This window comes from Anser cygnoides, chromosome 2 (genome assembly GCF_040182565.1).
Source record: "Anser cygnoides isolate HZ-2024a breed goose chromosome 2, Taihu_goose_T2T_genome, whole genome shotgun sequence".
NCBI classification, from domain to species: domain Eukaryota; kingdom Metazoa; phylum Chordata; class Aves; order Anseriformes; family Anatidae; genus Anser; species Anser cygnoides.
The window spans coordinates 120560176-120581431 of record NC_089874.1 but is presented as its reverse complement, the minus strand read 5'-3'; the positions used below and the strand labels follow the sequence as shown (position 1 = coordinate 120581431).

Below are 21256 nucleotides of genomic sequence, written 5' to 3'. Positions count from 1 at the left end.
GGTTTCTAAGAAGTGTAAAAAGAGGCTTTGCTTCCATTTAGGAAAAAATAAATTGGAATCAGAATTACCTCAGCGGTTTACCAACAACAACTGTTAAAAGGAACGTTTCATTGTTTTTGAACATTCATATTCACTTTGGAATCCAATAACTTCCTCTAATATTGCAATATTCAGCTTTTTAGGAAAAAAAAAAGTATTTGTAAAATTTGGTATGCCGTTTATTGTGCTTTTGTGTCATAATAAATTTCAGTGAAAAGTTTCAGACCATGTAACAGCTGACATAATCTTATGAAATGCTTTTTATACTGTCACTAGTGGATCAATACATCTCGAAGGTTTCTATGAGAAATCTTAAAATCCTGAAAGACTTTCTCATTGTATGATTTCTTAAAACATATGTGACTATTTATTTCCGTAACATTATGTTTCAACACATGTTGTGAGACATCTATGATATTTTCAGGATCAAAAGTATTGCTTTTCCTGAAGACTGACTTCAGATACAAAACTTTAAGCTAGCACTGTTCACCATAAAAGAATGTGAAAATTTTAAAACATTTTCAGTTCTTTAAGTAAGTTTTTAAAGAAATTATTTCTATCTTATAGAAATGTTACCTTCTGGATTAAATTTAATCATAGTTAATTTCTTTCTATCTTGCTGTAGACATCATATGTACCAAATGAGAACAAAGACTTCCATTGTTCTATGTTTAAAAAAAAATATATATATATATAAACTATTATCATGGACACAATGTAACTAACTACATTATCAGAATTAAAAACATATCCTTTATTAATCTGGGCCTTTTGATGTCAAGTACAAACCAGATGCCTTTACTTATATATCTTTGAGTGGGTATTTTGGATTCTGAGTGGTCTACCCCAGAACATGGGAACCTGAAAGGCGCATTTACTGCACCTAAGAGCTGAAATAGACATTTCAATGCTCATAAAGAAGGATAATGGAAAAGTTCATAGCTATATGTGATCTTTGGTTATTTTCAAATTTACTTTCTCACTCTTTAATATAGATTTCTTTTTCTGGAACTGAAGTATTTTTGTGAATAGCTTTCACAGATAAAGTCTCAACTACACACAAACAGTTGTTGGATAATCTTTGTGCATACACCTTGGCACTCTAGAGTGCAAGTTTCAAATTCAGTGATGTCTATTATTTAAGCTTAAGGATACTGCTAGCTATCGGTAGAACACAAGTGCAATGCTTAATCCAAGTCTATAGACAAAGAATTATTCTCTGTTGCTCAGAAGTGAAAACAATCCATGGCACATGCTTTACAAGATGATTTTGCACTATTGCTGAGTAACAACAAATCATATGTTATTATGTGATACAACAAAAGTGATTTAAAGTTATAACCATCCCTCAGTAAATAAAAGGCTTCCTATTGCTGCCATGGAGGTGGAAAAGGGACTGGTCTATTTTCTTCCAACACTGAAAGAACTTCATGTACTTCGCTACATGTATAAAATCTGAATTTACACAGTACAGGGGTGCACTTGATCATTATAATTGTTAAGGCATGAAAAAAAAATGAAGATTTTTTTAAATTATAAAATCAATGGTTCAACTCTGTGGTGTCACAGTCATATGGTATTTGTATTCACAGTAGCAAATAAAAGTGGGTGTGTTTTTTCTTGGAGCAGCTACACCATAAAACTGCTATGAAAATATAAACTTTGATCCTAAATCAGTGTTGTTAGAAAACAAGATATTGCCTTTGGCAACATCTCAGAAGAAGACGAGACTGTTCATCAGTGTTCATCATTCTCCTATGTAAAAATGTTCAATTTAGCACGCAAAGCAAAAAATGTGTGGTTTTGTAGAATTATTTTGCCAATTTCCTACAAGATACATAACCCATCCACGTTTTTATTTACAGACATTCAAGATATTTAGAATAGCCTTTATTTAGAATTTAGATTTGTCAAGGAGACAGATTTCAGATTTAAAATATGTATCACCATCGTCTAACTCATCTGGCCTCCCACCTCAACAACAGAAGTCTAACCTACAATGCACTTTGCAGCAACACACTGAGCTAGCATGGCTACCGCTGGAAGAGCATGGCTTAAGCATAGCTCTTTGCCTGGGTTTATTAGCCTCACTGAGAAGATAACATTTATAAGAAGCAAAACATATCTGCCTGGGCTCAATGCTGCTCTGAAAAAGCTACCCACTTCCCAGACTGAAGTTTCTTTCTGCAAGGCAGTGCACAGCTTGTTGAGAAATATCATCTGCTTCAGCACAGTATCAGTATTGTTGGGAAGAAACTGCATTGTAAGGTGCAGATTACCAGTGAAGTAGCTGATTCTGTGAAGAAATTCTTCCTAGGAGACTTGATTATTAAGTTTATATAATTTCATTCATAAAAGTTCATAAAAAGTTAATATGCTTTTAGCATACAGTTTAAAATTTCGAGAATGACTGCTAAAAAAATTTATTGTGAAAGTTCGGCTTTGATTTCTGGTTTCTCACATACTGCTCATAAAACCACAACCAGCCTGACCCCACCCCCCAGAAAAAACAAACAAACAAACAAACAAAAACCAACACCCCACAACAACTTTTGAAAACTGAAGCATCCCCTTCCCAAAAGAATATATTTCAGCATTTGTTTCTTATTCACACAATACAGAATCTTAAATTGAGTTTATGAATAATTCAGCAGGTCAGAGGCTGAAGGAGAAAACCCAAAGTATTATGTTCTTTATACTCTACTCCCTCAATAACACCTAGTTTAATTTCCAGAAAGAATTATAAATTGTAAGCATACTGTAAGCTATTTCTGAAGCTAAGGGAAAACATACTATTAGTCCAAGATATAACTCAGGCTTTCAAACTCAGATTCAACTTCAGTGGAGACAAACTTTTAAAATATGGTACTACAAAGTAGTTTACACAATAATCCCTATATTAGGGAACAAGCAACTACAATGATAAAAAGAAGAACAGCAAAAAAAAAATCTAGAAGGAAATGGTGAAAATTTTAGCATAAAGTAGTAGGAAATTGAAGGGAACTTGGGAATCATATATAATTGCACTTCATTATACGTTTTAGTTTCATGATTCTTCATAGTGTGGTGAAACAGCATAGAAAATGGATCTCCATTTTAACTGTTTTTTTTTTCTTTCTTTCTTTCTTTTACGTTTATAAACATGAATTAGCAACTTTTGATACTCTAAAGAAAACTAACTAAAGGGTGACTGTAACATTATAATGACATGAACTACATTATCATACCACATTATTGCCAAATTAGTCAGCTTGACTGTCTCTCTTTCTGTATTGGGTTTACATGACAAGGTTTTGGTAGCAGGGGACTGCAGTGGTGGCCTCTGTGAGAAGAATCCAGAAGCTGCCCCATGTCAGATAAGGGCCAGTTTCAGCCAGTTCCAAAGGGACCTGCCACAGGCCAGAGCCAAGCCAGTAAGTGATGTTGTGCCTAAGAGCAGATTTAAGAAAGGGAAAAAACAAACAAACAAACAAACAAAAAACTGCTGCACAACAGCAGCAGGGAGAGCAAGGAGGGAGAACCAGCCCTGCAGACCCCAAGGGCAGTGCAGCAGGAGGGCAGGAGGTGCTCCAGGCACGCAGCAGCTGTCCCCCTGCAGCCTGTGGAGAGGCCCCTGGTGGAGCAGGCTGTCCCCCTGCACCCACGGGTCCCACACGGAGCAGATCTCCACGCTGCAGCCCGTGGAGGAGCCCCCGGTGGAGCAGGTGGATGTGGCCTGGAGGAGGCTGCGGCCCATGGAGAGCCCCCGCAGGAGCAGGCCCCGGGCCGGAGCTGCAGCCCGTGGAGAGGAGCCCACGCAGGAGCAGCAGGTCTGGGGGAGCTGTCGCCCATGGGGGGCCCGTGGGGGACCCGTGCTGGAGCAGTTTGCTCCTGACAGATGGACCCCATGGTACGGAGCCATGTGGGAGCAGTTCTTGAAGAGCTGCTGCCTGTGGGAAGCCCCTGCAAGATCAGTTTGGGAAAGATGGCATGCCGTGGGAGGGACCCACATGGAGCAGGGGCAGAGTGACCGTGAAGGAGTGGCGAGACGAAGCAACAGGGACTGACCGCAGCCCCCATTCCCTGTTCCCCTGCACCACTTGTGGGGAAGAGGTGGAAGAGAGTGGATGGGGGGAATAGTGGTTTAGTTTGTTTTCTGTGTTTCTCACTTCTCCAGATTGTTAGTAATAGGTAATAAATTTCTTTATTTTCCCTATGCTCAGTCTGTTTTGCCTGTGATAATTGTTGAGTGATCTCCTTTCCTTATCTCAACCCTTGTCCCCCTTTCCCTTTGAGGAGGCGGAGTGAGATAGTGGTTGTGGTAGATCTTGGCTGCCTGGCTGAGTAAAACCACCACAGGGAGCTCCCTGAGATGATAAACAAGAAAGGAATTAAGAAAAACAACCTCAAAAGCACATAAAACAACACTGTGAACAAATATTCAACATTTTGACCAGCAACTATTAAACTAATATAATGCTTATAACAAATCTTGTTTTAACACTCTCTGGTCCTATCTGTTGTTATCTCAACCCTCTGGGCCCCAAATTATATATATATATTTACATATATATATATATATATTCAAAACAATTGATGCACAATGAAATGTCTCACCATGACTGACCGCAGCCCCCATTCTCCCCTTCTGCTGCCCCGCTTGGGGGGAGGAGGTAGGAGAGGGTGGATGGAGGGAAGGTGGTTTAGTTTGTTTTCTGTGTTTCTCACTTCTCTAGCTTGATAGTAATAGGTAATAAATTTCTCTATTCTCCCCATGCTGAGTCTGTTTTGCCTGTGATAATTGTTGAGTGATCTCCCTGACCTTATCATAACACTTCAGCCCTTTTCATTCTATTTTCTCCCCCTTTTCCTTTGAGGAGAGGGAGGAAGAGAATGGTTGTGGTGGAGTTTAGCTGCCCAGACGGGTAAAACCACCACACTCTCCTGTAATATATTTCTTTCCTAAAAAAAAAAAAGATATGTCTGTCTAATTTTTGTTTTAGATATATGCCTGGCAGGAGCTACAAATTAGGTTTAAATAGAATTGCTTACATAGTTATGATGACACATTTTAAAAATATTTGCAATTGTGATATATTCTTTAGAAATATATCAGAATAGGGCCCCAATTAACCTCAACAGAGGTTAATGGCAATTTATACTAGTTGAGAAACACTGCTATTATTTGTATGATTATGGCATAATTTGCAACACATTTGAATACTTATGAATGGCAGTTTTAAGCTGCAGCTATGTTCTCAAAATTATATCACTGCATAATAAGATAAACCTGCACAAAGCTGGATTATCATTCATATGAAATACGAATATTCACATATTCACAAATATTCACATATTCACAAATATGACTGCATAAAACAGAATTTTAGTAAACATTTGCAGTTGATGCCTTGATTTTGAACCCGTGCTTTTTTTATTTTTTTTGCTCGTAGAGAAATGAAACAACTTTTCAGAGACAAATTTTAACACTAGTTATTCAAAACAGATTTTATATGAATCTGCAAATTGGTGCATAAAAGCAGTAATGGATTTCTGAAAGACAAATAGGGAAAGCAAGGCCAGTTATATTAAAAATTGATAGTTTTTGTTTCATTTTCTTTCCAAACTGGGATATGGAAAGAGAGGCAAGAAAATAAAGAAAAAAGGTGAAATTATAGGTGTGTGCTCCACAATGAAAAGCTATCGTAAAATAGCTGTTTGTCCACTTTATCAAATATGCTATAATTGTTCAGTCCCAGGAAATTAGTATTTTGAGTTCTTAACTGCTATTTTGAACATCAGTTGAGTGATACAAAAGGTGAAAATTAAAAATCTTAGATTCAGTGTTTTAGAGAAAGTCTTTTTAGAAGATACGGGAGCAATTCTGAATAAATGTAGTTCTAAAACCCAAGAGAAAAAAAAAAAAAAACTTATTAGGGATGCTCCAGCATGAATCAATACCAGAGACAAACAAATATAAAGTGGCTTCTTGGCTAAAAGTTATTTGAGAAAATCGCCATATCTTCTTTTACTGATGTAGCAGAAAGCTACACAGTAGTGCACATTATTTGCTTCTGCAAATAGTGTTATATGAGAAAGACAAAGTATCTTAAATATTTAGTAGCAGAGGATATATGTTGTTGCAAATTTTATACAGAAAAACTACATTTTTACATTTACATTTTTCAGCACAACAATCGGAGCTCAAAAGGTAAGAATATCTCCTGTAAAAGGTAGCAGAGTGCATCAACCTAAAGATAAAAATTGAACCTTCTCAGACTCCTCCTTCAGTGATGGTAATATGTATTAAAACTGACAGAAGTATGGCTTTTGCAAAATGGATCCTCGTTATTGTATACTAGCTCAGGCTATCTGCAATGTTGGCTTATAGGTCAGAAGAGGGGTAGTATATAAACAATTGTAGACTAACAGTTGTCTAAATAACAATAATAATAATAATAGTAAAAAACAACAACAAAACAACAACAACAACAACAACAATAATAATAAAAAATACTGTCATGCTTGTGTTCACAGGAGGATGCAGAAAATGAGTGAATGGAAATTGAGTATTAGCCAATATTTGCACAGGGTGATACATTAATAGGATTTTTGTAGGAGTGTGTACAGAAGAACTCATGGCAACCTCAACTAAAATTGTTCCATCCACACATATTATTTATGATTTGAAAATTAAAATAACCACTAGGATTAGGTGAATTATAATTGTGTGGGTTTTTTTCCTCCTATTGTAAATCAAAAAACATTATTATTTTTTTTTGCCACATGAGAAAGAATGGTTATCTGTAAATATAACCAGTCTGATATTCAATAAAAATCCATTAGTAATCTGTACCAGAATGTCATCCAACTCTGCTCTGTCAACTTACAATTGAGTAGATATCCAAGAAACAAGAAAAATGTGAAAAAAAGAATACAGCTTACACCAATTAGCACTCTCAGCGTACTCTCACTCCTGCTTATTGCAAGGACAATTTAATTCATGTAAGGTGTTCTCACGTTATCCAATAACACATGAAGTAACATACAAGACAGTAAGAGTATCTAAATAGCTGTTTTCTCCTTGATCTATACATTGTTCATCTTCTTTTGTCCATGAACTTTAGTTAACAGCTATATGTCATCTAGCCATAATAACTCAGAGCTGGTCTCTTCTGAACTTTAGATTGCAAGCTGCTTGGGAACATCAAATGGAGATTTACAAAATTACATACATAAAATAATAATAATTTGAGAGTTCCAGGAGGCCGGAGAATTTCTTAAATTGCGTGTTAATGTACCAAAAGGTAATCATTAAGGCAGTTGTTCTCACCTGTATTCTTTCAACTTCTAAAAAAGTTGCAGTCTGGAAGGCTTTTTCCCATAGTGTTAGGTCAGACTCTAATTCCACAGAAAAGTAAAGATCTTCTCCAGATTCAGACTGGACACCAAAACAATGTTTCCGACGATCCAGTAGATCACTGTCCTGATGAAAACCTGAAGTTATATAATCTGGCATACATCAACTATTTTTTATTGCAAACATCCATGCTCCAAACCTAGCATGTCTAAATGACATTTTTAATTTTGCCACACTGTAGTAACTAATGAGGGATGAGGAACTGAAAATAAGAGTTTTGGTTTAAACATTGACATCTCAAAGAATTTTAAACAAGACCCCAATATTCAGGATGGTACAGAAAAACAGCATATCTGGCATATTTTTCAATATCTTAAAAAATCACTTGTTATCAGCTATATGCCTTTAAATTAGATAAATTATAGAAAAAGGCAACTACTTTCTATTCACACGAGAACACAAAGATCAGCTTCTCTGACCTATTTGACTCTCCCATGCTAGTCTGAAAGGCTGGCAAAAGGAAGCAAGAGATTTATTTAAGCATTTGATAAGTCCATCTGTCGTATTTTGCCTATGGAGACTAGATAAATCAAATCCATACTTCTAATGTTTACAAAATCCACTGTAAAATGTATCTATGGCTGCATATTACCATTAGAGACCATATTGGAAGCCAGTGGTTAGGTTGCTGGCTTTGGAACTGGAGAAGGAAGTTACTTTTGGCTTTACTTTCAACATAACAACATACAGAGAATGTCAGATTTCAGAAATATATAGCATTTAATGATTGCTAGCATTTGTAATTGGCACTAAATCAAAAAATAACCAAGTTAATCAGAAAATCCATCACTTGAATGTTATTCAATTATTTTTTTTTTCTTTTCCTGAAAAAGTAGAGGATGCTTTATGCTAAAATTCTGGCATGTAATTCATCCTTGTGAAAAATACACTTGCAGAAGCCATTTTAATTAATGTTGTCTGTACTACAGCAAAGCAGCTGTTACAAACCACAGGCTCACCAGCTGTCCTTGCAAACAGTTCTGGAAATTTGGATATAAGTAGCCTGGGTGCAACTTCTACAATGCTACTCAGTTGCAGAGGGCACAGTTGAGAAGGACTTGCAGGACAGCATCATCATCTGGTCATACCCAACTCATATAAACCAAGGGGACCATAATTAGTGGATACAAGCCTTATATTGTTCAAGCCAATTCTCTCTGGGGCAGATGACCAGGAACTTAAAGCTATCAGAGTAAGGAAATAAATGAAACAGGAATCTCTATGAAATTTTTACACTTGAGCAGGTAAGTCGGCGACGGTAGAGTACGCATTATTTTCCTCCTTTCTTTTCATTCAGTGGATATATGACTGACTTGCTCAAGGTTTAGGACAGCATGCACTCATGGATGCTCTTGGTTCAAAATTGCTTTAGTGTCTAGAAAAAAGTAGCTGTAGAGGCAACACAAGCTCTCTTTGGAATCATTATGACAAAACTGAGTTGTTCAGATTTTAAAAAGACCAACAGTTGTGAAGCAATCATCTCCTTCTTTACCTATCTTTCATCAAGTCCTAACCTCTACAGCATTAAGTAATGGACGGAAAAAAAACCAGAATGAACATAGGTTGTTAGATCTTAAAAACAGCATTTCCGAAAATAAATATTCTCCCAAATTAACATCTTTTTCCAGGTGTTGAGAGGGCTATGTATTTGAATTAGTTAGATATGACTAAACAACAGCCTGTGTCCTATGACAAATACTTTTTTCTAATTCTCTCTGCCCCTCCACCTCGGCCCTTCACATAAAACTAAAGTGTCAATTCCACTCACATCAGGTTTTCATAATGTCTAGGTTGCTGTCAACGACAACTATGCTCTACTGCATGCTTAACCTCAAAGTGCACAGAACAGCAGCACTATGACAAGTGTTTCACCTTGTGAGTATGTGTAGCAACATAAAACATATCATCTAGCACCTGATAATACAAACCCCATCAGTGGGAACTGGATGAATAAAAGTGCTCACTCGTTCACGAAAGAACAGCTACTTCATACAATGTAACTGTACATCTTGCCTAACAAGTCTAAAGTGGGGTCTGAAATTCATTAGAGTCCCAGAGCTACCTACACCTGACTGAATGGATCTATTGGTCCATATCAAAAGGACCTACTTAGCATGGAGTTTAACAAAACTAATGTATAAGGTACATATCATTCCCAGGGAAGGATCTTCGTACCTATAACCTCGGATGAAACTAAAAAATACCTCAACCTCATCTTCAACTATTCTTAACAATAGCCAATAGAGAAAAAAATAATAATTCAACTGTGCCTGAAACTGGCATTTTTTGAAACAACTCTATGGAACTATGTGGGATCACAGGAATCACTGTCACTAAAGCAATTGAACTAACAGGCCCTGTTTTTAAATGGAAGGAAGTGTAATTCTTGGTTCCAGAATACCTACCTGTGTTTAGCTGGGTACAGTTAAGGTTTGATGCTTTTAAGTTACACTGTGAGACTCACATTCTCACTGTCTTTTTTTTTCCTATTGCGAAGAATATGTTGGCTGTGAAAAAGTGTTGATTTCTTTTAGAAACTGTGAAAACGTAAGTGTTAATAGTTATACTGACACTGATCTCTGATAAAATGTGTTTGAAAAGTGCAAAAATCTCAGAACAGTCTTTTGAAGTGATTAAATAAAGGCTTTTGTATTTTATTACCAATATTGCTAGCAGTAATTGTACTAAATTTTATTAAGTATTTCATCAATCCTAGAAGATGAAACAAGAAAGAAGAGATAAACTGGATTTGGAATATTAAGCCATGGTTTTGCTATTTCTATATTAAAATGAGGACATACTTGGATTTAGAGAGGATCTAATCAATATTAGATAGCATTTCCTCTCGGTGGCGTACATACAAAAAAATTAGAATATTTCAACTACTACATCAAATTGTGACAAATAACATACACAATATATTCATTAACAAAACAGAGTAATGCAAAGTAATAAAAATGATGAAAAATAAAGTTCAAAACAAAACTTCTTCATACCAGAAAAATAGCATAGAAAAATAATTTGAAATATTACAGGAACTTAACTTTTCTTATTTGGAACGAAAACAAAATTCAACATAAACATTTTCCACAGAACAAAAATTTATTTTTTTTTAATTAATTGTAATCTGATGATCTGTATGTACATGTGATTTTGATATCCATGTCTATGGTTAAGTGCATGGTAAGAAAAATTTAATTGGTATATTTTAGTTTACAATGAGTTGTCACCATACAAATGAGATATTCATTTCCTTCTTAGTGGTATTTTGTTCTATGTTTAAAAACAATTTGATGACTCTGCAAGGCTCTCTTTAGTATCGCTTCTGCTCCCTTTTGCTATGAGACCTTTCTTTAAGTTTTCATTTGTACTCAAGTATGTAAAAAGTGAAACCTATATACCATATCATAGATTTAAACGTTTTCATTTATAGATATAAATAGATGTAGGAAACAATATGTATACAAAGTTAAAAGACAGCTGTTCAAATGTCCTTGGAAAAGTAGCAATATGAAATTTTGTCTTAGGAATCCCAACTATAAACCTGTCAGGAGTCCTAAACTCTGCGAGTTTAGGATAAACCTGTCAGGAGTCTCAAAAACAAGCCTGGATTAAGAAGGAAACTTCACTAATTGACTTTTACAGAATAGTTACTTCAGTTAAAATATGTTGTTTCCAGTTCAAAAGCTGGAGAATCTGTATTTTTATAACCACTCACTAGTCAATGATGGACATTAGCTAATTTCATGTTATTTTGTAACTACTCTTTCATACTGCTAATGATCATCTGTACCATTTGTCCCTGATGTTCTCAGTATGAATTAATATCGACTCTCTGAAGAGGAACAGTCACAAAGCTTGTAGCACTATGCTAATTCCCTACTGGAAGGAAAGTAGCCCTGCTGAAGGATGAGCTGTGGGGAAAGTCTTTGGCTTACACCCAGCTTCAGGGTAATCCAGCATCTCTGCTGACAGTATGGTATGATTCCTGCTTGCCTAATTAATAATGATGTCCATGTTAAGTGAGAGTAATAAATTTGTCTAAAGGGAACCAAGCATGGCTCATTAGGCAGGTCCCTTCAAATTAAGGCAGAGTACTTCTTTATCACTGAGTAGTGACATCATATTCTCTTCTGCAGAGGGAATCTTCCCTCCTTCAAAATACTGCTTTCTCCAAAAGCAACAGTACTCCTTTTAGATTACTTGGATCTTTTCATTTTATGTGTGATGGATCCACTGAATACTCATATTTTAGCTCTCAGCTAAATTCACTAAGATGCAAGAGACCCTTAACTTTTACTACTGTCAGGGAAAGCACTGTTCTATTCTATAAAGGTCAAACAAAACTAAGTCTACCTGCTTCATGCTCATGGCATGACTTTTACGCAAAAGGAGATACTCAATAACTGCCTGGAATACTGGTTTACCTGTTAAATATAGGTTATACATAATATACAAAGTAATTTGGAGGTTGAACTGTAGTATTAGTGATGCTGGTAAGCAGTTTTTGGTGTGAGCAACAATCTGTGTAAGATGTTCAAAACCATCTCCTGTAAGATGTTCAAAACCATCTCAATCATAGTTATTTACATATACAAAAAAAAAGACCTTGACATTTAAGTAAGTTTTATTTCCACTGTAAAAATGATGTAAACATTAATGTTTGCAATATTAGATATAATTCTTAATAATGCATCATGAGAAAATAAAACTTGGTTTTTTTTTGACTACTTTAGACATTCCTGAAATAAAAAGATATCTGTCCTATCATAAACAAGATTCAAATCTAGCATCTAAATTCTCTGAAGACAAAAAGCTCTCTCCCATCAATTCAAGAATGACTCTAAAATAATACCAAGGTAACTGTAAAAAATAATCACATCATGCCTTTGCACCTGCTGGCATCAGTGCCCTGATTATTTTACTGTTTTTGCCACCTTTCACTTATTATCTCCACCTACATAAACAAAATACTTCTTTCTAAGGGATACTAATGATCTATTTCTTTATCTGAAACTTTGGGAACACTTTTCTCAAGCATCACCATTAGTTGCTATGGAGATGTTTCTAATAGCATTTACAGGCAGCAGGGAACAGATTCACTCAATTGAAAAAAAGAGATACTCTTTCTCCAACTTATCCTCATTAATCAAATAATAAAGGAAAAAAAACACCTTATGTCATCTGCATGCAGGCATATGTCTTGAGGTTTTTTTTTTTTTTTGACCCTTCTGAACTTTAAAGTCAAAAAATATGAGGAAAAAAATGTTGCAATTGTATAAATATATGTATTTAAATTGACACAGAATGTCAGATAAACAAAACAATGGGTAGAATATTTTTTAATGTTCAAATTTTGTGAAAATATGCATTCTGAAGGGGAAAAATCATTACAAGTACAGGATAAATTTTAGCTTCAATTAAATTTCCATTAGAAACATCTTTGTGATTGCTTGAGAGAAACAATGTTCATTCTTTGTAACCTAATAGGTAAATCACTAAGCTCGAATGTAAAATTAATTTCCTGTTCTGCCTGATGAAAAGATGATGCAGGCTCAAAGACTTATTTTATTCAGAGAAAGAGTCTGAATATAGGTTTCTCCCGAGTCAGTGCCATAATTGTACCTCTTTGTTCCTTAATAACCTCCACCCAGAAATGTGTTCATTTTAATGCTATATGAGGACAATTTTCAAAAGTTTTTATAAAGACAATTAATCTTTGAGGCAAATAACAAAACAAAACAAAACAAACAAAAAAAAACTATTTTAATACTTTCCAGAGAAGCATTGGTAATTGTTTTTTCCTAAAGTAAAATCAGAGTGCAAGGTAATTACAAGCAAAAACTTAAAATGTGCTGATGGCCTCTTTGGAGAGTTATTAAAGTATTGTACCTTTCCAAACTCTGAGGCATTATTGGCTGGAAATGAAATTTGAGAACAGATCCCAGAAGAGTAAACATTTCAATAACCGATAGTAATGATATATATTATATATATATATATATATATATAGTCATATATTAGCATTCTAAGCCCTTGTTTACAAGTTTCCCTAATTTAAGTAATTGTGCTTATCATTTTTTCCATACTAGTTGCCAGCCTAAGGATATTTTTTATGTTCAACTTTAGTTAAAACAGCTCAATCAGTTCTGTGAAATAATTTAGGAAAAATATGAAATTGTTTCATCCATGTCATACACAAACAAACGAAAGAACATACAAAGAAAGAGAACCGACCCCTGAAACACCTTTGTGGTCTGCTCTGGAGCATCCATCCTTTGTAACTGCAGTGTCTGCTTCTGGTATGGGAGGAAACATTTGCTGTCCTCAAAAATAAATAAAGATCTACTGCAAAATACAGACATTCTGAGCAAAATTTGACTGATACTGTTTTGAAGATTTCTTTCTGAACATGCTCTATCTCTATCGTGTAAGGGAAGAAGAATTTTCCCTGCTTTTCCCAGCTGTTAGGGGATGTTACGTTACTGCTCATAAGAAATGAGAACAGGATACACTATTCTTCCTTCAGGTGACTATGCAACTCTCCAAGAAACAAAAAGAAGCACCTGATTCAAAGACAAACTGGAAGGAGAAATCAGGTGGAAGAAAAGTCCTTATAATTCTTACATGATTATCTATATGTTTGTTTGTTTTCCAACCTTAGATGCATTTGTTTTAAAGGTAAGAAAAGGTCTTTTAAAGGTCTCCCTTGTAAAGGGCACAGATATTGGAAGAATAAGAAATAAATTTCTTAGAAGAGGGAAGAACTGATGCCTTTAACCAACAGAGAGATTGCAAGAATCATTTAAGTATATATCTTCTGTATTTGTTATTCTTTTCCCTTTTTTTCTGTGCGTTTATCTTATTACTTCTTCCAGGAAGCAGGATCAGACTCTAACGGTGGCTGCCACAGCCAAACTCAACTGACTGAGTTTTCCCAAGAGTAGACAGTTTATACTATCTACTGATATATATCTACTAAAATATAATATTATACAAAATAATAATAATAATAATACCCCCTCCATTAAAAAATATATCTAAAATTAAAGAGAAACAGAATCTTATTTAGAAACTTTACATTTGAAACATCTTCCTTTTCTGAATCAAATAAAAATTTATGAAGTCTTTATACAGTGGTAGTTGTCATGCAATAATAAAACTGTCTGCTTTCAAAAAAGGCCCATTGAATGTATCCAAATTAACAACACAACAGAATTAGGAATTCTACCACTATGTACCCATCAAAGAGAAATGAATTGACATCACATACAGAACCACAGAATAAAAGGAAGATCAGGTCAGAAATGTGGTCATCTAGTACGCATCTCTATTCAAGGTAGGAGCAGCTACACACCTGCTTATGCTTAAAAGGATACAATGATGGAAATTCAACAGCCTTGGTAGCAGCTCTATTTCAGTACTGAATGACACTAGCAGCTGACAGTTTTTTCTTTGTTGTATAGCTGAAGACAACTTAATGATGGTTTTAATGCCGGTGGACAAGGAGAACATTTATGACTTCTACTTTTATTGTTATCTTATAACACAACTGTAATACAAGTTAAAGTGGGAACAGAACCTCTTCTCTTTGGAAACATTAAATATACTTAACATATAGAGCAGCAGGACATAAAATTACCTCAACTACTTAGAAGTGAAACACTCAACAATTTAGCACTTTTTTACAAGTGTCAAAATTGGCTGAAAATGTAATGTTCCCTAGATGCAGTATTAACCTGTTCATAAAAGGGATCCATTACTTATACCTCCTAAGCAGTTTTGAATTTGCATAAAGTACTTTATTGAAATCATACCAGGATGTAAGCCTTAGCCATTGACCAAATTATATTAATAATACACCTCAAAATATAGTCTGTACCTTCACTTTAAATATTTATGAGTCTATTGGCATTCATTTTAAACTTTATCTTAATATATAAACATTTTATGTAGTTTCCTATGATTCTATATCATCCTTTTCCTATTAAAAATATCTGAAGCAATAATAGAAATTATTTTTTCCCCACAAAACACAATGTCTATTTTTCCTAGATGAGATCTAGATGTTATGTGACTTATTGGGGATGAAGAACAAAATTACAGGACATTCAATTGGGAAAAATAACGTAGCTGCATTTGAGCAATTTATACACTAACAGCTAAAAAATGAGGGAGGAAACACAAGTCATCTGAGATACCGAGTTGATCCTAATTACTACTATAGTAAGAAAAGTATAGCTACACTGATGTGAATGACCTCAGATATAAACATCAGCGATTCACCATTCTGACACACTGCCAGCATAGACTTCTTTTCATAACTACCATCACATTTCAATTCAGATCTGATCTGACACCTGAATAAGCTTCCTGTTTTATGCTAAATAAAATATGCTTTTTATTGTAAATCTCCAAATGTTTTGGACAACACAGAGGGGAGTGACTGAAAGATAGAAAGCATTTTCTCACAATTATAACGAGGTGCTTGGATGAAGCTGAAGAGCATTCGTAACTCAAGTAAACAAAGCAAACTTGCTAGAACATAAATGTAATATTTTCTATTTTAATTCACAATTTACCTGAATAATTTCACCTTTTTTTTCTATCGCCCTTGTGCAAGAAATTAGTTTAATAACAAAGTTACTCAGCAATTTATTAAAGATACTATAATCCTTTTTTAAATATACACACACATGCACCTGCACACACACATATTCAAAAGATGCACACAAGTTAACTGCACATCAAAAATGTAGGAGGTACCAAAAGACATATTCAATTCAACCAGCTTTGAAGTGCTGGAGAAGCCAAGGCCATCTGCTTATTTCTAAAGATAGTTAAATATGGCTTCAATTTTTGAAGTCTTGATCAATCCTAACATTGGAATTAGCTGGGTATTAATGGTTCTTTACTCCTCAAAACAGAGGACTGGGTGAAACAGGATTCTTCCAGAATAAAATAGCAATATTTATTCATAGCAAATAGTACATTTTCACCAATTCTGTTGAAAATGAATCATAGATACATTTTAATGTCAGAAGTGGTATCATCAAATTATCTTGCCAGAAAACTTCTTTAACATGAATTGCAGATTTTCATTCATATGCTGTGTTGATGTCCCAGTAGTATCAGTTTGAATACAATTGATACAAAAAGGAAAGTGGTTTAAAAGTATCACTTTCTCTTACCAGTTTATTCCACTGATTCCATTCATCAGAACTGTTACAATTCCTAACTTCTTCCCAATTTGAACTTGTCTAGCTTTAGTTACCGATTGTTCTTGCTACCTGTTTCTTTTAAGGGTTAAAGAGTTCTTCAGTGCCCTCTATTCTCTCTCTGTTAAGGTACTTGCACCCATAATAACAGACCTATTACATTTTTATTAACTAGTTCTTATGCCTATCAATTCATATATCTTTCCTCCAGACCTAAAGTTATTTGTATTTTCATTAATGTCCCTTTTCCTTTGGACATAGACCACTGCTATGTTTGCCATTATTTCACAGTGAATAATTTAGTCCAATATAATTAAAATGTGATTATAGTACTCAGTCTGCTTTACTTAATTTGCATGTCAAAAATTAACATTTCAATCCCAAAATATTGACTATGAAGACTTTTATACTTGTAATATACATATTTTTACAAGGTTGTTTGAAGGCTTTCTACATATTTTTATTATTATTATTATTATTTTATTTTTTAAATAATACACTTGTTCTGGTAGTGTTTGAATGTGATATTTTATTTTTATTTTATTTTACTTTTTAAATTGCAAATATTAGGGGATCAGTGCTCATTTGCTGAATTTATGTCAAAAAAACTGTTTTTCAAAGTCAAAATAGAGCATTTTAAAATCTGCTTTTATGCTTCAATTTTTACTGTTGTATCTGATTATTTAGAAGGTTGTAATCACATTAAGAATACTGACTTATTGTTGTGTATAAGTTAAGTCTCCTAGTAATCTAATAAAAAAAATACAGTGACAACAAAATAGGGGTTTACTATGTGGTCTATAATAAATATTAATCCACTAGTTTTAAGCCACATAATAACCTCTGTCATCTCTGATTAAGCTGCAGGAGATTCTGCCTTTTAAGTGCCTTGAGGATGAGAGAACTGTAAAAACTGAATGTTACCTCGGTTTCATATAGTGCTTATGAGAAGCCTTTGGAATGGACATAAAAGAGGACATATACTCCACACATGCAGGCAACTATGAAGAAAACATTGGTCATGGTGACAGCTGATTTCTGAGTTTTCTTTAATGTGTTGGTCTATATTCCCTTTTTGATGACTATATCAGTGAAATCCTCTGCTGGCTGTAGATGTTAATATTTATTTAGTACTTTTAATATTTTACTGTCACCAGAAGTAGCATTCTGTCATATTAAAAAAAATAATGAAATATTAATGTGTATTCAGTAGGATCTGGCAGTTCTTATTCTCCACTGTACCGCTTCTGTCATAGAGAGAAACTTCAAGTTTCTCTAACTGAGGAAAATTACAATACTATTTAAAAGGACAAACTTAAGTCTCTCTAATTTTTTTTTTTTTCTGGTTCACCAGAAGTTCATCAGAATTTTAGTTAGAATTAGGAAGTGGAAGAAGGGAAAAAAAAAAAAAAAAACGTTTTCAGACAGATTTACTAGTAAGGTCTCTTCCTGTTGCATGAGGGACATTTATCAAAGTTGCCAGAATACAGCAGCAGAAAATACTACAGTGCTTGGGTGAAAGTTGCATGCTAGTATACAATGATTATAAGTCTAAATATGGAAAAAGTTATTGAAACATCTCATTCCAATCTAAACAAGCCAGATATGCAGATACATTTTGATTAGTAAGTGGTCTGATAACATTTGCTAATTCACTTTCACAAAGACATGACTCAAGACCCATATCCCTCCTGTCTCCACAGCGATAGTGCAGCAGTCCTGGTGAACACATTCAGTCCTTCATGTAGACAATATATTTTATCCACCTTCTAAGTACACTCAACAGCCTGATCAATGTAGAAGGAAACACAATTTGGAAACTTTAATTCTAAAACATTATTTCTCCTGGGCAAATTCATATGAAGGTTTACTCAGACCACTTGCAAGTCCTGCTGCTTAAAGTGAATATTGGCCACAGAAGTTGCATTTGTACTAATAAATAAAGCATGTATGGGACTGTTTGCTCATACCATAGTTACTGGCAAGGACCATTCATACTGTGAAACTCTTTATCCTTCTTAAACAGGATGTACATGGGAAAACAGCTCATTAGAAAATGTTTCTTCAATCGTGATAACATTGAAGCCACACCAAGAATTGTTTGGGTAAGTGCTAGGTGGTCCATTTGGTCCGAAATCCAAGGTAGCGATCATATTAAAAATAATTAAGAGTATGTGGTGTTCCACCACCTGGGAATGTTTTATGATACTTATATCTAGTAAATGAGTAGCCTGAATAATTTGAGTTTAGACATGAATGTGGAACTAAACCCACTTCAGAGACACTGAGTAACTATATTCTTCTGCAAATGGCATTATCATCTTCCTGGATTTATCTCTGCCCAATGAAATATGATTATCTCTTATGAAGTAGAAACACAGAACAATTCTATCTTCTCAATATTTCTGAAAAGAATGACATGAACTCAGTAGCTTCTTTGGAAGAACAGAAAGTGTAGGAGAAGGAACAGTCTGTAGTAGAAGAGTCCAGGTTTCTTTTCATCATTTTTTTTTCATCAGGCTTTCCAAGTTATCATACTATCTATCAATCCCTGAGAATATTACCTCTTTAAAAACCTGTTAGTCTACCATTTTACCATCCAACTCATTCTCCAAGAGAAGCCAATTTATTATGAAAGCAGCATGAGAGGTACAATAAAAGGGAGGAAGTTTGAAGGTGATCACAAAGTACCAAACTAACTTTTAAAAAAGTTGTCTCTGCTTTGGTAATATCCATGCAGAGAATGTGTTTTGTACAAATGTGTCTAAAAACACACATTGCTAATATTGAGACATTTATGATGCTGGCAGAAAAGCTTAACAAAAACTTGAGTCTCTACAGAAGCTCAGTGTTCTAGTAGTAAAGGAAAGCTGTTTTTCTGGTTTCACTTGCTTTTACATTTAGTGAAACAATTCTTAAGTCCTATAGTATCTGCTATAGAAAACTAGAAGAAGGTGAAGATCAATACCCCAATCTCAGAAGGTATAATTTCACTGAAGTGAATTTTATACTACTATTTTTTAATTATTTAGAGCTTTTAGGCAGACAAAAAATATTGTTCGAAACACTTAATATCTTATGAGCTTGACTATGCTTACAGACAATAAAGGAATAACTGAATGAGTTACATAATAAAGAAATACATCAGTGATATTCCTATACCACTTAAATTGGAATTGTCCCTATTCTGGGACATGCTCTGTTAATAAAGACTGAGAATGGAGGATCTACAGGCAGTTTGAAGAACTAGGTCATAAGAAAGAAGAGCATATTTTATTTTATTTGTTATTTTTTTTTTGTACCTCTGCACAACAGTGCCAGGAAGGTACTGGTTGAAATTTTACTGCTTTGTGGGCTGACTTGGCTGACTGGTCTAGCTCTTGTCTTATGTGACTAACTTCTGCTATACAGCTGAAAAGAGAAAAATAAAATCCCTACGTTCGTATACAAGAACAGGGGATAATGGAGAAGAGGAAAAAAAAAAGGAAATGGCAAAAAATGAATGAATGAGAAGTGTACCAACAAAGGAAGATTTCAGAGGGAAGGAAAACGAGGACAAGGTGCATGTCAAAAGTGAGATATTCCATCTCTCCCTAAGCCTGGCTGTGTTTTAAGAGCATTGTTCATATTGCTTTCTCAGTGCAATGTCTTTACAGAGTGAATAGCTGTTTCTGTTAATTTTCTCCCTACATGACCACTGCTAAAGAATCAATGTTTACACACACTAGGTAGTTAAAGGACATACCACTGTGAAGGGACGTTGCATTTAGAATGTGCTACTCCTTAACCAAGACTCCAGACCTCACAGCCAAACCAGTAGTACAAGAACTCTTACCTTTTCTGTTTCAGATTACTAGCAGGTGGATTTTTTGTTTGTTCTGTTTGATTTAGGGTTTTTTTTTTTTTTTTCAGGTTATAAATTTGCTTTCTTATTTTTGAAGTCACTGATATAAAAAAAAAAAAATGAATTTATTACAGCTGTTCCACCTCTAATCTGCCTCCTAAAGGAATGGAGTATGTACCTACATGAGCTACAAAAACTAGGAAATGTAGTACGTACATCAGTATAAGGTTTTCCCAAAAGGAAATACTTTTTTTTCTTTTTTTTTTTTAAATAAGTTTGTTCATACTTCTTCATGATGCTAGCCTTTGCCTAGGTGAAACTTCAGAAAAGACCATATTAGCTCTTATATAACTTGGACCTAAATAAATAAATAAATAATAAAATACATAGGAAAGCACTTCAGATGAATGGAAAGAGACAACTTTTCATCTCTTTTTCTTCTCCTTCCCCACACGCTGAACATCTGGAAAACTGTTTTTCACTGTTTTAAAAACAGAGACAAGACAATATATATTATTTTTGAGTGAATTCAGAATGAAAAATTAAATACAATGTACCATAATGGCCCTGTGCAGGTCGCTACTCACAAATTTAACTTTCTAAACATATTTCATTTGGCTTTTCTATTTATTACTGTTGAGGCAAACTGAAGAAATGGGGGGAAAAAAAGGACAAAAGTTTTCAGAATGGTATTCAGAGTTTTAAGGACTCTGCTGTCAGTCTTCATGCAATTTACATTGCAACCATGAGTTGCAT

At 34.5% G+C, this 21256-nt stretch overlaps 1 protein-coding gene across 2 annotated transcripts in view; it reads right to left on the bottom strand.

The window, feature by feature from the left end:
* Positions 1 to 21256, bottom strand: part of SNTG1 (syntrophin gamma 1) — a 371706-nt gene that overhangs the window by 30304 nt on the left and 320146 nt on the right. For both annotated transcript variants that reach the window (XM_048072405.2, XM_066992987.1), the window contains one exon: positions 7352 to 7504. In XM_048072405.2, the coding sequence (XP_047928362.1) occupies positions 7352 to 7504 (153 nt within the window). The remainder of the gene's footprint in view (positions 1 to 7351; positions 7505 to 21256) is intronic.